The sequence below is a fragment of the Bos indicus genome, chromosome 8, assembly GCF_029378745.1.
Source record: "Bos indicus isolate NIAB-ARS_2022 breed Sahiwal x Tharparkar chromosome 8, NIAB-ARS_B.indTharparkar_mat_pri_1.0, whole genome shotgun sequence".
Classification (NCBI taxonomy): domain Eukaryota; kingdom Metazoa; phylum Chordata; class Mammalia; order Artiodactyla; family Bovidae; genus Bos; species Bos indicus.
This window is the reverse complement of record NC_091767.1, coordinates 39,796,625-39,810,078: the sequence shown is the minus strand read 5'-3', so window position 1 is coordinate 39,810,078 and position 13,454 is coordinate 39,796,625. Positions and strand designations below refer to the sequence as shown.

General features: G+C 42.4%; 3 protein-coding genes across 10 annotated transcripts in view; 2 read left to right on the top strand and 1 right to left on the bottom strand.

Moving 5' to 3' along the window:
• SPATA6L (spermatogenesis associated 6 like) overlaps positions 1 to 12,189 on the bottom strand; it is a 102,159-nt gene extending 89,970 nt beyond the window's left edge. For 4 of the 8 annotated variants that reach the window (XR_011567932.1, XR_011567933.1, XR_002181243.2 and 1 more), the window contains exons 1-4: positions 11,985 to 12,181; positions 11,758 to 11,802; positions 5,200 to 5,337; positions 1,614 to 1,662 (exon numbers count right to left, since the gene is read on the bottom strand). Coding sequence is in view for 5 of the 8 variants with exons in the window: in XM_019966003.2 (XP_019821562.2) it covers positions 1,614 to 1,662; positions 5,200 to 5,337; positions 11,758 to 11,796 (226 nt within the window). In the remaining 3 variants the exon portion in view is untranslated. Of the gene's footprint in view, positions 1 to 1,613; positions 1,663 to 5,199; positions 5,338 to 11,757; positions 11,906 to 11,984 lie in introns of those variants that run through there. The other 4 variants (XM_019966005.2, XM_019966004.2, XM_019966006.2 and 1 more) reach the window with 4 other exon arrangements.
• On the top strand, positions 5,516 to 8,808 carry PLPP6 (phospholipid phosphatase 6). Its single transcript, XM_019966011.2, has one exon. The coding sequence runs from the start codon at positions 5,669 to 5,671 to the stop codon at positions 6,536 to 6,538; it is 870 nt and encodes a 289-aa protein (XP_019821570.2). The 5' UTR covers positions 5,516 to 5,668; the 3' UTR covers positions 6,539 to 8,808.
• On the top strand, positions 9,803 to 10,333 carry LOC109562914 (small EDRK-rich factor 2-like). Its single transcript, XM_070794233.1, has one exon. The coding sequence runs from the start codon at positions 9,866 to 9,868 to the stop codon at positions 10,043 to 10,045; it is 180 nt and encodes a 59-aa protein (XP_070650334.1). The 5' UTR covers positions 9,803 to 9,865; the 3' UTR covers positions 10,046 to 10,333.
• Positions 12,190 to 13,454: the final 1,265 nt, after the last annotated feature.

Here is a 13,454-nt window from a genome sequence, read left to right as displayed (position 1 = left end):
CTTTGTAGACTTAAGAAAAACATGAATATGTAAGAACAAAATTTTAAATGCCAAGAAAATTAAAAGCCAAGACAGCCCATAATTTTAAGTTTTCCAAACAGGAGGGAGGATTATATTCTTTTCAACCATCACCCCAAAGGTAATGTGTTGCACTTCATCTATCTCAGTTTCTAAATTCCTTATATTCAATTAATTATCACCACAAGCCATGCCATGAATTGGAAGACTTAATATTGTTAAGATGCCAATATTCTCCAAGATGATCTACAGGTTCAATGCAGTCTATCAATGCCTATCAACTTTCCAGTTGGCTTCTTTGCAAACTGACAAGCTGATCCTAAAGTTCATATGGCAAACTAAGGGAACCCAAATAGGAAAAACAATCTTGAAAAAGAACTTCCTGGTTTTAAAACTAACCATAAAGCTATAATAAACAAAATAGTGTGGCACCAGCATAATGACAGATACATCAATCAATGAAATAGAATTGAGACCCTCCAAAAAAACCCTCACACTTATAGTCAGTTGATTTTCAACAAGAGTGTTAAGACTATTCAATGGGGAAAAAATACTCTTGGTAATAATGGTGTGAAGACAACTGGCTATCCAGATGGGAGAGACTGAAGTTGGACCCTTCAGTTCAGTTCAGTCGCTCAGTTGTGTCCTACTCTTTGGGACCCCATGAATTGCAGCACACCAGGCCTCCCTGTCCATCACCAACTCCCGGAGTTCACCCAGACCCACATCCATCGAGTCAGTGATGCCATCCAGCCATCTCATCCTCTGTTGTCCCCCTCTCCTCCTGCCTCCAATCCCTCCCAGCATCAGAGTCTTTTCCAATGAGTCAACTCTTTGCATGAGGTGGCCAAAGTACTGGAGTTTCAGCCTTAGCATCATTCCTTCCAAAGAACTTGCCATTTATAAAAATCAACTCAATATGTACTATAGACCTAAATGTAACAGCTAAAATGATAAAACTCTAAGAAAAAACCAAAGATCTTTGAGTTAGTGCTTCCCTGGTGGCACAGTGGTAAAGAATCCACCTGCCAATGCAGGAGACACATGTTTGATCCCTGATCCATGAAGATATAAAAAGAAGTCAAATATTGACACATGTTGTAGCAGGAAGAATCTTAGAAATGTTATACTAAGTTAAAGAAGCCAGTTACAAATGACCATATATTATATAATTCCATTTATATGAAATATATCCAGAATAAGCAAATCTATAGAGGCATATAGTTTAGTTAGTAGTTGTCTAGGGCTGGAAGGGATGAGGAAGAATGGGTAATATAGCTTCTTTTTGTGGTGATGAAAATGTAAAATTGATTATGGTGATGGTTACATAACTATGTTAAGATATAAAAATCATTTAATTGCAATAAAATAAAAAACAGAATCATACCATCTAGTAAATCCCATCTATATCTAGAAAATGGTTTGCAATTCAATTAACATGATTCAAATTTTACAGACTATCATGAACATAAATATGGGTTAAATATGGAAGTATCACAACTTAGAATACAACAGAATTTTATATCTATGAATTACATATACACAATAGTCTCTCACTCTCTTTTGGGGCAGGGGGTGTAGAGGGGAGTACCTACTTTCTAAAATGTCTGCTACAGCTCCAGGATCTATTGCATTTTCAAATACCTATAGGGGAAAAAAATGGGGGAAATAAATCTTCCAAGTTTTATTAATATATACTTATATAAAATTTAGATCATTTTCTTCAAAATTATTAACACATATCAAATCCAGCCATATGACACTTTAGGATTCAAAAGGAGTGCCTTTAACAGCTATGTGGTTAAAAGTTCAACAAGTGACTACAGAGGAAATGAATAAGAATTAACACAATACAAACAACAAGGAAAATTTGAGTTGGCTGAAACTACCACATGTTCAAAATGTCATCCACTCGACCTGGCCCCACAGTCTGTTCCTAAAAGCACATCTGATATCAACCTCAAACAGTCTTGTTTGAGTATCTAGAAAAACATCCTGAATACAACAGATATTCACTATATGTTAACTGAATGAATGACTTCTCTTCCCAAACAACTGGTTGTGCTAAAAAGGAACATACATAAAAATTCTATGTGTAACACAAAACAAAAGCTAAATACTCATAGCTAGACTCCCACAGAATCCAAAAATAACAAAAGAGAGAGAGCCTCATGAGTTTTAGGTATATCATGAACCACAAGAAAAACACTGTGATACCTGTCTCAGTTCAGTTCAGTTCAGTCGCTCAGTCGTGTCTGACTCTTTGCGGCCCCATGAATTGCAGCACGCCAGGCCTCCCTGTCCATCACCAACTCCTGGAGTACACTCAAACTCAGGCCATTGAGTCAGTGATTCTATCCAGCCATCTCATCCTCTGTCGTCCCCTTTTCCTCCTGCCCCCAATCCCTCCCAGCATCAGAGTTTTTTCCAATGAGTTAGCTCTTTGCATCAGGTGGCCAAAGTACTGGAGTTTCAGCTTTAGCATCATTCCTTCCAAAGAAATCCCAGGACTGATCTCCTTTAGAATGGACTGGTTGGATCTCCTTGCAGTCCAAGGGACTCTCAAGAGTCTTCTCCAACACCACCGTTCAAAAGCATCAATTCTTCAGCGCTCAGCCTTCTTCACAGTCCAACTCTCACATCCATACGTGACTACTGGAAAAACCATAGCCTTGACTAGATGGACCTTTGTTGGCAAAGTAGTCTCTGCTTTGAATATGTTATCTAGGTTGGTCATAACTTTCCTTCCAAGGAGTAAGCATCTTTTAATTTCATGGCTGCAATCACCATCTGCAGTGATTTTTGAGCCCCCAAAAAATAAAATCTGACACTGTTTCCACTATTTCCCCATCTATTTCCCATGAAGTGAGGGGACCAGATACCTGTCTAGACATAGCCAAATGTGTTCATTCTGTCCTTCATATAAAAGGGCCTAGGACTGAAATAAAAGCATACCATGCCCCTCTTTCTGAACTTTAGAATCTTGTTTTAAAAAAAAGTTTTCAGTAGACTTTGATTTCAGGTATCAAATTTCTGATTTAAATGGTGCTTAGCCTTAAGCATGATTAAAATCTACTCTTGACCCAAAACCAGGTCTGCTTTAATGACAAAAGTAGAAGCTGTCCCCTGTAATCCATTTTTGTCTCACTGACTTGGATATAACAAGTAAATGTGGGTGAGCTGTGATTTTTTCCAAAACTGTTTCAGTAATATTTCATCCTTTCTCTTCATGTCTAAGAATTATTCAAGGATGATTATGGGAAATAAATTATCAACATGAGCTGCTTAAACACAATGGCTCTTACATTCTTTATGAATAATTTCTTATTTACCTGGCTGCTTTAGAACACTGAATTCTGAATTACTCAGAAGGTCCAATGTTTTCATTACTCACTGCCAAGTATTTGCAGCTAAAGAACAGAACAGATACAAGAAAGCTGGAAAACTAGTAGAAAATCTGAATATGAACCCAAAGAGCTCACACAAGAGGGCAATTTTTCAAAATTTAAAATAAAGCATTTACGGATAACCAACAAGGATAACCTACTGTATAGCACATGGAACTTTTCTCAATGTTGAGGCAGCCTGGATGGGAGGACAGTTTGGGGGAATATGGATACATGTACATGGCCTGAGTCCCTTCACTGTTCACCTAAAACTATCACAGTATTGTTAATTGGATATATCCCAATATAAAATAAAAAGTTTTTTAAAAAATTAAGCATCTTATGTAATTGCACTTTATAAAATGAAAAATGGTCCATAATGTTTTTTACTAGTAATCTCAAATACACAGTTTTGTGACATCAGTAATGGCATCTACAGTGACTCTGAGACTCATTCTCCTCTTTTGCAAGTCAGGGAGGTGGGACTGGATGACCTCCAAGGTCATTTATAGATTGATTTACAGCTTTTACAATTTTACATTCTCGAGTTTCTTATAAAAATATTTTTAAAGTCTTCTAAATAAGCACATTTAAAGTTGATAAAACTAATAAGGAAATTCTTGGAGGAAAAAATACACTGAATTTTCTCCACCCACTTTTTACCATGACCAATATCAAAATGGCAGTAGATTCCTTTGTATACTGACTGCATATTCTAAGATAATATCCATTTATTCCTTTCTTACCCAGCCAGTTAGGAAGACTCTATTTAAATTAACAGACTGTGATTTATAAAAATATTACACACAGCCCTAGACCTTTCAAAAACATCAATAGTCATCTCTGTTGTTGTTGTTGTTTTTCTGGCTGTGCCACACAACTTGGAGGATCTTAGTTCCCCGATTAGGGATTGAACTTGGGCCTCCAGCAATAGAAACCTAACCACTGGACTGTCAAGGAACTCCCTCCTTTCCTACTCTCAGTTTGAAACATACATGTCATTTTCTGGGCACCACCAACCAGACCTTTTAAAGTGATAGGCCCTATCCTGGAACCTTCCCACATTCATACCCTTCCCCAAAGAAGCACCTCAGTGATACTGTTTGGGACAAAATCATAGACTTATCAAGGTTAAAACTGATTCAATCTCTAAATTCCAAAGAAAAACCTTAAGAGATTGTCAGTGATTGGATGGTAACAAAATTAATATTTCATGAAAGTGGGAAGAGGGTTAGTAACATTTGGCTATTTATATATTTGACATTCATTGGAATGGAATCTAGTCTTTATCACTGTAGCTAAATAAACCAGATATGACCTAAGGAGACTCAGAAAATGTAAAGAACCTTCTTGTTTTCTTACAGGATTTCAGATACAGGGTTTAACTAATTTGGTTAGTTTAGGGTATTTTTCTGGGCCTAAAAAGTTTGTTTTTGAGGTCTGTTAGTTTACTGATAATCTCTATAAGAAATTTGTCTCAGTTGCCTCTAACATCTCCAAAAACATTCAGAAAATGCTCTCTGCTCCAGTTAGAAAATGCCATGGGAGTTCCAAGAATAGAAAACAACCACCAGGGTACTTAGCACTAGTTTGACAGAACTTGGCTCAGATCTGGGATTCAAAACAAGTCCTCCAACTATGGTTCTGCACTGTGCTGAGGTGCCTTCATGTAATTTTTTAAAACAAAATTTACAAATAACTTTATAAAAGCTGTGTTCTTTATAAAAACCAGTAAATGATCTTCAAACAACAGAATTTGAATTTCTCTATTTAGCAAGGAGAAAGTCAAGATCACCTTTTCAAACCTCATGCTTCGCTGAACCATAATAGGGAACACAGAAGGAAAGCAGTCTGTCTCCAGGTACTGATTCAGGAGGTAAACTCCAAGGAACACATCATGCTTGTCAGGAAGGAACACCCCTGGGCAAGAAATCTTTAAAAAAAAAAAAATAGAGAAAATGGATTTGTTTTGTTTTGTTCTGTAAAGGCTCTATTTTTCCCTAACCTCCCACGTCAAATCCTTCCCACCTCCCCACCACCACCAACTCTCACCTTCTCTCATAACACCACCCTCCCCTCCCCTCCCCTTGCGCAAACTGGAAAATCCACTTTCCTCCCACATCTCCGCCAGGTGTCACAATCGTTCTCTCCCTGGCTCCTCTCCCCGCCCCTCCAGGATGGCAGTGCGGAAGCGGAAGAGGCTGCAAGGCTGGGAATCTTCTTCTTAGGCCGGCCAGGTACTGTGGTCCGGGCCGCTCGCCGCGATGCAGAGCCCACGAAGGAACGCCGAGGGACGCCCGCTGGGCACCTGCGACCCCAGCAGCAGCGGCAGTCCGGCCCATGGCGGCGGCAGCAGGTTCGAGTTCCAGTCTCTGCTCAGCAGCCGCATGCCGGGCGCCGACCCCACCAGCGCCCGTCTCCGCGCGTCTGAGAGCCCAGTGCACCGCCGCGGTTCGTTCCCCTTGGCTGGGGCGGGCTCCTCTCAGGCGCTCCCGCCCCAGCTGCCCGAGGAGGACCGCATAGATCTGAACCCGTCCTTCCTGGGCATCGCCCTGCGCTCCCTACTGGCCATCGACCTGTGGCTGTCCAAGAAGCTGGGGGTGTGCGCGGGGGAGAGCTCGTCCTGGGGCAGCATGAGGCCCCTTATGAAATTGCTGGAGATCTCGGGACACGGCATCCCCTGGCTGCTCGGCACCCTCTACTGCCTGTCCAGGAGCGACAGCTGGGCCGGGCGCGAGGTGCTGATGAACCTGCTCTTCGCCCTGCTGTTGGACCTGCTACTGGTGTCCCTCATCAAGGGGCTGGTCCGCAGGCGCCGCCCAGCCCACAACCAGATGGACATGTTTTTCACTATTTCGGTGGACAAGTACTCCTTCCCTTCAGGCCATACCACCAGAGCCGCCCTTGTGTCGCGCTTCATCCTGAACCACCTGGTGCTGGCCATCCCACTGAGGGTGCTGGTGGTACTCTGGGCCTTCATCTTGGGTCTCTCCAGGGTCATGCTGGGGCGGCACAATGTCACCGACGTGGCTTTTGGCTTTTTTCTTGGCTACATGCAGTACAGTATCGTGGACTATTGCTGGCTTTCACCGCGCACTGCTCCGGTCCTCTTTGTACTGTGGAACCAACCGTGACACCATCTCTTTCACTGTGGCACCAGGACATCTGAAGGTTTCCACCCGTGATGATACTGACATAAACCAGCAGTCATCATGTTTGCCCCTCTAAGGACATTTCAGGTTTCCTTTTGGGATTTCAAGTGACCTATCTTCTTAATTGGAGAAGGCAATGGCAATGGGTTGCTAGGCTAGAGCACAGTGGTGACCATTACTGATCACAGCCATATTACAGAAAGCAAAAAAAAAAAAAATCCCTCTATTATATACTTATTAAATAACTCTTTATCGCTCCAGGAAAACTTTAAAGAAACCAAGTTGGAGTGATTATAATGTTGCTGCTTCTTAAAACTTGACATCAGAAAATTTTGTAATCCTGCAAGTCAAGATATCACCTGTAAATTGAACTTTGAAAAAAGGAAAGCAACTTCATTCTGTAAATATATACATGCAAATGAGCCACATCCTTATCCTTTTCCTGAGGCAGATTTTAAACAGTATTTTAAGAGTCTATGACATAGCATTAATCACTCAGCTGAGTCTGACTCTTTGTGACCCCATGGGCTGTAGCTCACCAGGCTCCTCGGTCCATGAGATTCTTCAGGCAAGAATACTGGAGTGGGTTGCCTTTTCCTACTCCAGGGTATCTTCCTGACACAGGGATCAAACCTGCGTCCCCTGCATGGATAGGCGGATTCTTTACCACTGCGCCTCATGGGAAGCAGAGGTAGATTTTAAGAGCCTATGACATAGGTTTTTCTAATTTACTCTCTGACAATATGTTACTATAGTTGGGGAGAATTCTTCTTAATCCTGATTTTCTTGGCAAGCTTTTTTAGTTTTGTGTCTTCCATCTTCACAGATTGAGTAGTGGAAATGAGAGATTACAGTACATATATTTCTCTCCTTTTCCTCTACCTCCTCGAAGATCTTTAAATAGGTATTTCCCACTACCCTAATATTATCCTTCTGCATTCAGAGAACAAGCCAAGAACTTACCTGAAGAAGAAATACTTAAAAGTGGGCATATCAACAGTGCTCATAGAAAGTAAAGATGGGCTTACTGCCTCAGGCTTAATTCTGTTGACAGCAAATAGCATGACAGGACAGGACAGAAAAGCGAAGTCACTGAGGAGGTCAGAGGAACTGAGTCTTGGAGGCAGGATCACCACATACTTTATCAGTGGACCAACATGGAAGGAGATGGGCCCTGCTGCCTACCATCTCTACTGAATAAAGAATAATGCTTCTTTATTGAGGTAAAAAAATGGAGAAATAACTTCTTTGCAATGTAAGAGCATAAGCTTTCAAATATATACCACACGGATGACCTTGTATATTAAAGCTTTTCATGTGGAATTCCATTTCTCTATATAAGCACACTTTAGGTAATAGTATTTAACTTGAAATTCATCAAGCAGAGCATACTGCTATACCAGGCATAAAGTATAACTCCAAGATTTTCTGTTTATATTGACTCTCACAATTAAAGTAGTTTATCCATGGTGCCTCCCCAATTCACAAAACCAAAGACCACCAAACACAGGGTGGACTCTGCTTATTATTCCTTGATTGGGAAAGACTGATGAGGGTGTATGCTTTAAATGCTGCTATGCCTGAAAATGTGAATCTTTAAATTACCTATGGAATTGATGTCTTTAGATAATCTTAATAACCAATTATTTCATATTTAAAAATAGGATGATGGCATTTGATCTATCATACAGACATACATATAGGAATCTGGAGAATGGCTGTGACAGGTAGGTTCTGACTGGGTGGAAGTGTGAATTTTCCAGTGTTTGAGGAACACTGAAAAAGGAATAGCTACTCTTCAATATAGAAATTATGTGCATTCTCACAACATCCTGAACACAGACTACCTCTTCACTTCTTGAATCAGCCAAACTCTGACACTCTAGGTGGTTTCTTCTATTTTTAGCCTTAACAGAGATACTTTAACTGCAGCAATCTTCAGCCCAGATATTTGGAAAAAAATATTTCCTCTTGCAGGATCCACAGGTCTGAATAATGGGAGGTCAAAGTTAGGCTCACCTTATTCCTGATTATTTTTTTGTAATTCCCTATCTTGATTGCCAGGGCCTGAGTTTGCTGGTTTTTAAAGCACAGATCAATTCATTTGATTTTTTTGGGGGGGTGGGGAGGTGGCGAGTATACTAAGTACTGCAGAGGGAAAAAAAAAAAAAAAACCTGATTCTACTGTTAATTAACTGTACATTGATGAATTCCTTTTAAAAGTCAAAATAAAATTAACCAGTAATGTTGAATGAAGTGAGATGAAAACTTAATTTTTTTGCCTTGATGAGGAGCAAGACTGATTTACCACTCAACTTCTCATGAATTCCTTCATCTTACTGAACAATTGTGAGAATTCACAACTGATATAGCACACTTGATATAGTCAGTCCTATTTGCTGTCAGCAGAGTGGGTCAAATCCAGGAAATTTCCATCTTTGTTTCAGAGCGGCACATAAGAGGAAATCACAGCACTTGTCACTTACATGGAGATCAGTCCTGGGTGTTCATTGGTAGGACTGATTTTGAAGCTGAAACTCCAATACTTTGGCCACCTGATGCGAAAAGCTGACTCATTTGAAAAGACCCTGATGCTGGGAAAGATTGAGGGCAGGAGGAGAAGGGGACGACAGAGGATGAGATGGTTGGACGGCATTACCGGCTCAATGGACATGGGTTTGGGTGAAACTCCGGGAGTTGGTGATGGACAGGGAGGCCTGGCCTGCTGTGGTTCATGGGGTCGCAAAGAGTCGGACACAACTGAGCGACTGAACTGAACTGAACCAGATTTTCCATGGTTGTAAACTGTTGATCTTGGGCTTATAATCATATCCAGTAGAATAGTCCCTTATAGCTTTCAGAGAAAACCACATGACAGTCTGTCACCAACTACAGGATTGGAAAATGGAAGCGTCGTGTCTGACTCTTTTCAACCCCATGGACAGCAGCATGCCAGGCTTCCCTATCCATCACGAACTCCCGGAGCCTGCTCAAACTCATGTCCATCGACTTGGTGATGCCATCTAACCATCTCATCCTCTGTCATCCCCTTCTCCTCCTGGCTTCAATCTTTCCCAGCATCAGGGTCTTTTCCAGTGAGTCAGTTCTTCATATCAGGTGGCCAAAGTATTGGAGTTTCAGCTTCAGCATCAGTCCTTCTAATGAATATTCAGGACTTATTTCCTTTAGGACGGACTGATTGGATCTCCTTGCAGTCCAAGGGACTCTCAAGAGTCTTCTCCAGGGGCCTGTAACGTCGTACTGAACGAGGGGACGCGACGGAGGCAGGCCGGAGCCGTTGCCGTCGCCATGACCCGCGGTAACCAGCGCAAGCTCGCCCGCCAGAAGAATATGAAAAAGCAGAGCGACTCGGTTAAGGGAAAGCGCCGAGATGATGGGCTTTCTGCTGCCGCCCGCAAGCAGAGGGACTCGGAGATCATGCAGCAGAAGCAGAAAAAGGCAAACGAGAAGAAGGAGGAACCCAAGTAGCTTTGTGGCTTCGTGTCCAACCCTCTTGCCCTTCGCCTGTGTGCCTGGAGCCAGTCCCATCACGCTCGCGTTTTCTCCTGTAGTGCTCACAGGTCCCAGCACCGATGGCATTCCCTTTGCCCTGAGTCTGCAGCGGGTCCCTTTTGTGCTTCCTACCCCTCAGGTAGCCTCTCTCCCCCTGGGCCACTCCTGGGGGGTGAGAGGGTTACCCCTTCGCAGTGTTTTTTATTCCTGTGGGGCTCACCCCAAAGTATTAAAAGTAGCTTTGTAATTCAAAAAAAAAAAAAAGGAGTCTTCTCCAACACAGTTCAAAAGCATCAATTCTTCGGTGCTCAGCTTTCTTTATAGTCCAACTCTCACATCCACACATGACTACTAAAAAAACCATAGCTTTGAGTATATGGACCTTTATCAGGAAAGTAATGTCTCTGCTTTTTAATATGCTGTCTAGGTTGACCATAGCTTTTCTTCCAAGGAGCAAGTGTCTTTTAATTTCATAGCTGCAGACACCATCTGCAGTGATTTTGGAGCCCAAGAAAAGAAAGTCTCTCACTGTTTCCATTGTTTCTCCATCTATTTGCCATGGAATGATGGGACCGGATGCCATGATCTTAGTTTTCTGAATGTTGAGTTTTAAGCCAAGTTTTTCACTTTCCTCTATCACTTTCATCAAGAGACTTTTTAGTTCCTCTTCACTTTCTGCCATAAGGGTGGTGTTATCTGCATATCTGAGGTTATTGATATTTCTCCCGGCAATCTTGATTCCAGCTTGTGTTTCATCCAGCCCAGCATTTCTCATGATGTACTCTGCACAGAAGTTAAATAAGCAGGGTGACAATATACAGTCTTGACGTACTCCTTTCCCAATTTGGAACCAGTCTGTTGTTCCATGTCCGGTTCTAATTGTTGCTTCTTGACCTGCATACAGATTTCTCAGGAGGCAGGTAAAGTGGTCCGGTATTTCCACCTCTTGAAGAATTTTCCACTGTTTGTTGTCATCTACACAGTCAAAGGCTTTGGCGTAATCAATAAAGCAGTAGATGTTTTTCTGGAACTCGCTTGCTTTTTCTATGATCCAATGGATGTTGGCAATTTGATAATAAAGAATGACTTATTTGATAGTAAGGAATGGTAATAACGCAATAAGGAATGACTGGCCCCAAAGAGGAAAAATGAAGTCACTCTGCCAGAGCACCTCACTTAAGCAGGATTCAGTGGATAATTATTAAACAGTTATTGATTTATTTCCTTTTTGGAATTAGCAAGCCAGAACTATCTGTAGGGGAAGTAGCTTAGAAAAATTTTGACTGGTTTATAGAGGTGGCAAATTATCAGGACATGATGGGGCTTTGTGAGAGTAAAATCTTCCCTGGTTATTTAAAGGAGGGGCTTTTTAATCTTCTCAGAAATCTGTATCCCAGAAAATAAAACCCTTCTTGGGACTTAATGCAAGGTTGTTTTAAATGAACAGAAAAATTTCACATAAAGCTAACACAGAAGTTAGCTTGGAGTGGGGAAGGGAGGGCAGTGGAAAGAGGCTGATCCGAATTAAAGGTTAGAAAGCCAGAAAGACCAATGTAAAAAATCTTAGGGACAGAGATTCAATTAATGGTGTGTGTGTGGCGAGGAGTGGTGAAAAAGACCGGGAGAAGGAACCCCGAGGAAAGAGTATGATTTGGGGCAAAGAGGGGACGTTCGTCGATCTCTCTTACCGCCCGGATCTGAAGTTCCACCACCACCTCCAAAGGCATAGTTCCCTACGTGGGTGAAAGGGCAGGAATGAAAAGATCCTTTTGTGCTGAGCCTTGGAGCGATTTTCTTAGTTTAACTCAATCCCTGGAGCAAATGTTCCCAGCAGTTTCCAAAGACCCCCACCCCCTTGTAACCCCATCAGCCCCCCGCCCCCAGCCCAGGTCCCTCCCACCAGGACGGATCTTACACAGCAGGAGCTGTAGCCCAGGCTTCCAGAAGGCTGAAGTGTCGCGTTGCCATGGACACTCAAACGCGCACCCTTCCGCCCTGGAATGCTCCAGAGGTCCCCGCGCAGGCGCGCGAGCCTCCAGAGCTCTACTTGGAAGTCCGTGTCCCAACATCAGCTTCCCAGACTGCGCGCTGGCGGGAGGGCACGTCCCTGTGTACTGCCCCGGTCGCCTGATCAAGAGATGCCAAGAGTCGTAGTTTCCTTTCCGCCACTCTTTCATCAACTCTTTAGGGCCCCAATCACTAGGTTAAAATATTTACAGTGTCCGTTCTAAAAGTTGAATGTGATCATAGTTCCCTTATGATTTAAAGCGCTGCCTGTTTTTAGTAGCTACACGACTGAGCGACTTCACTTTCACTTTTCACTTTCATGCATTGGAGAAGGAAATGGCAACCCACTCCAGTATTCTTGCCTGGAGAATCCCAGGGACGAGGGAGCCTGGTGGGCTGCCGTCTATGGGGTCGCACAGAGTCGGACACGACTGAAGCAACTTAGAAGCAGCAGCAGCAGCATGACCCCCAAGCCCTGGAAATTCTGTAACAATTCCAATTAATATAGATTGGGCTTCCCTGGTGGCTCAGTGGTGAAGAATCTACCTGCAGTGCAAGAGAGGCAAGAGACGTGGGTTCGATCCCTAGGTTAGAACTACCCCCTGGCAAAGGAAGTAGCAACCCACTCCAATATTCTTCCCTAGAGAATCCCACAGACAGAGGAGCTCGGTGGGCTACAGTTCATGGGGTCACAGAGAGTCTGACACAACCAAGCACAGCATACAGCACACCAGAGGTACTCTCTTGCTTATGAAATGTTACCTCCTCATGTTTGGTTCAGAAAACATGGCCACCCACTGTCAATAAGAAATGAAACCCATGTTAACTGAAAATGCAAGGACAATTCTTAGAGAAGTTTAAAAGTTAGGTATCCTGTTTTAGTCACAAGAGAAATATTTTTTCAGTCTCTCCGCTGTGGTTTAGTTAACTTAAAGCAAGCACTGAATTACATTATCTCCCAATCAGTAGTTACCATAGTTGCCAAAGCCAGGGTTACACTGTAAAAACCATCAGAGGTAGAAGGCAAGGCAAAGTTCTTAACCAGAAGAGGAAAAAGCATTTTTTTCCTATTCACTGTATTTAAGACAAAAAAAGAAGGAAAAGAGGAGGGAGTGGCTGCTTCTAGCCAGTCAAAAAAAAGTCTGGGAGGGTCAATACTCTCTCTAAAAAGCAAACAACAAAATGTATTGGAATTAGTCATTTATTACTAATATCTTACATTAGAGATTTACACAAATAGTAGAAATTTGAGTGTATAAAGATAACCTCAGACAAGAATTCAGTATTCATTTTGGTAACCAGAATGCCTTTCCCTAGGGAAAAACTCACGAAAATGTATTGTGTCCGTATCCAGTCCTCAATGATCTGTCTGTCTGCA

Excerpts from the sequence above, each read along its gene's own strand:
- PLPP6 (XM_019966011.2), top strand. The coding sequence starts at position 5,669 with ATGCAGAGCCCACGAAGGAACGCCGAGGGACGCCCGCTGGGCACCTGC.
- LOC109562914 (XM_070794233.1), top strand. The coding sequence starts at position 9,866 with ATGACCCGCGGTAACCAGCGCAAGCTCGCCCGCCAGAAGAATATGAAA.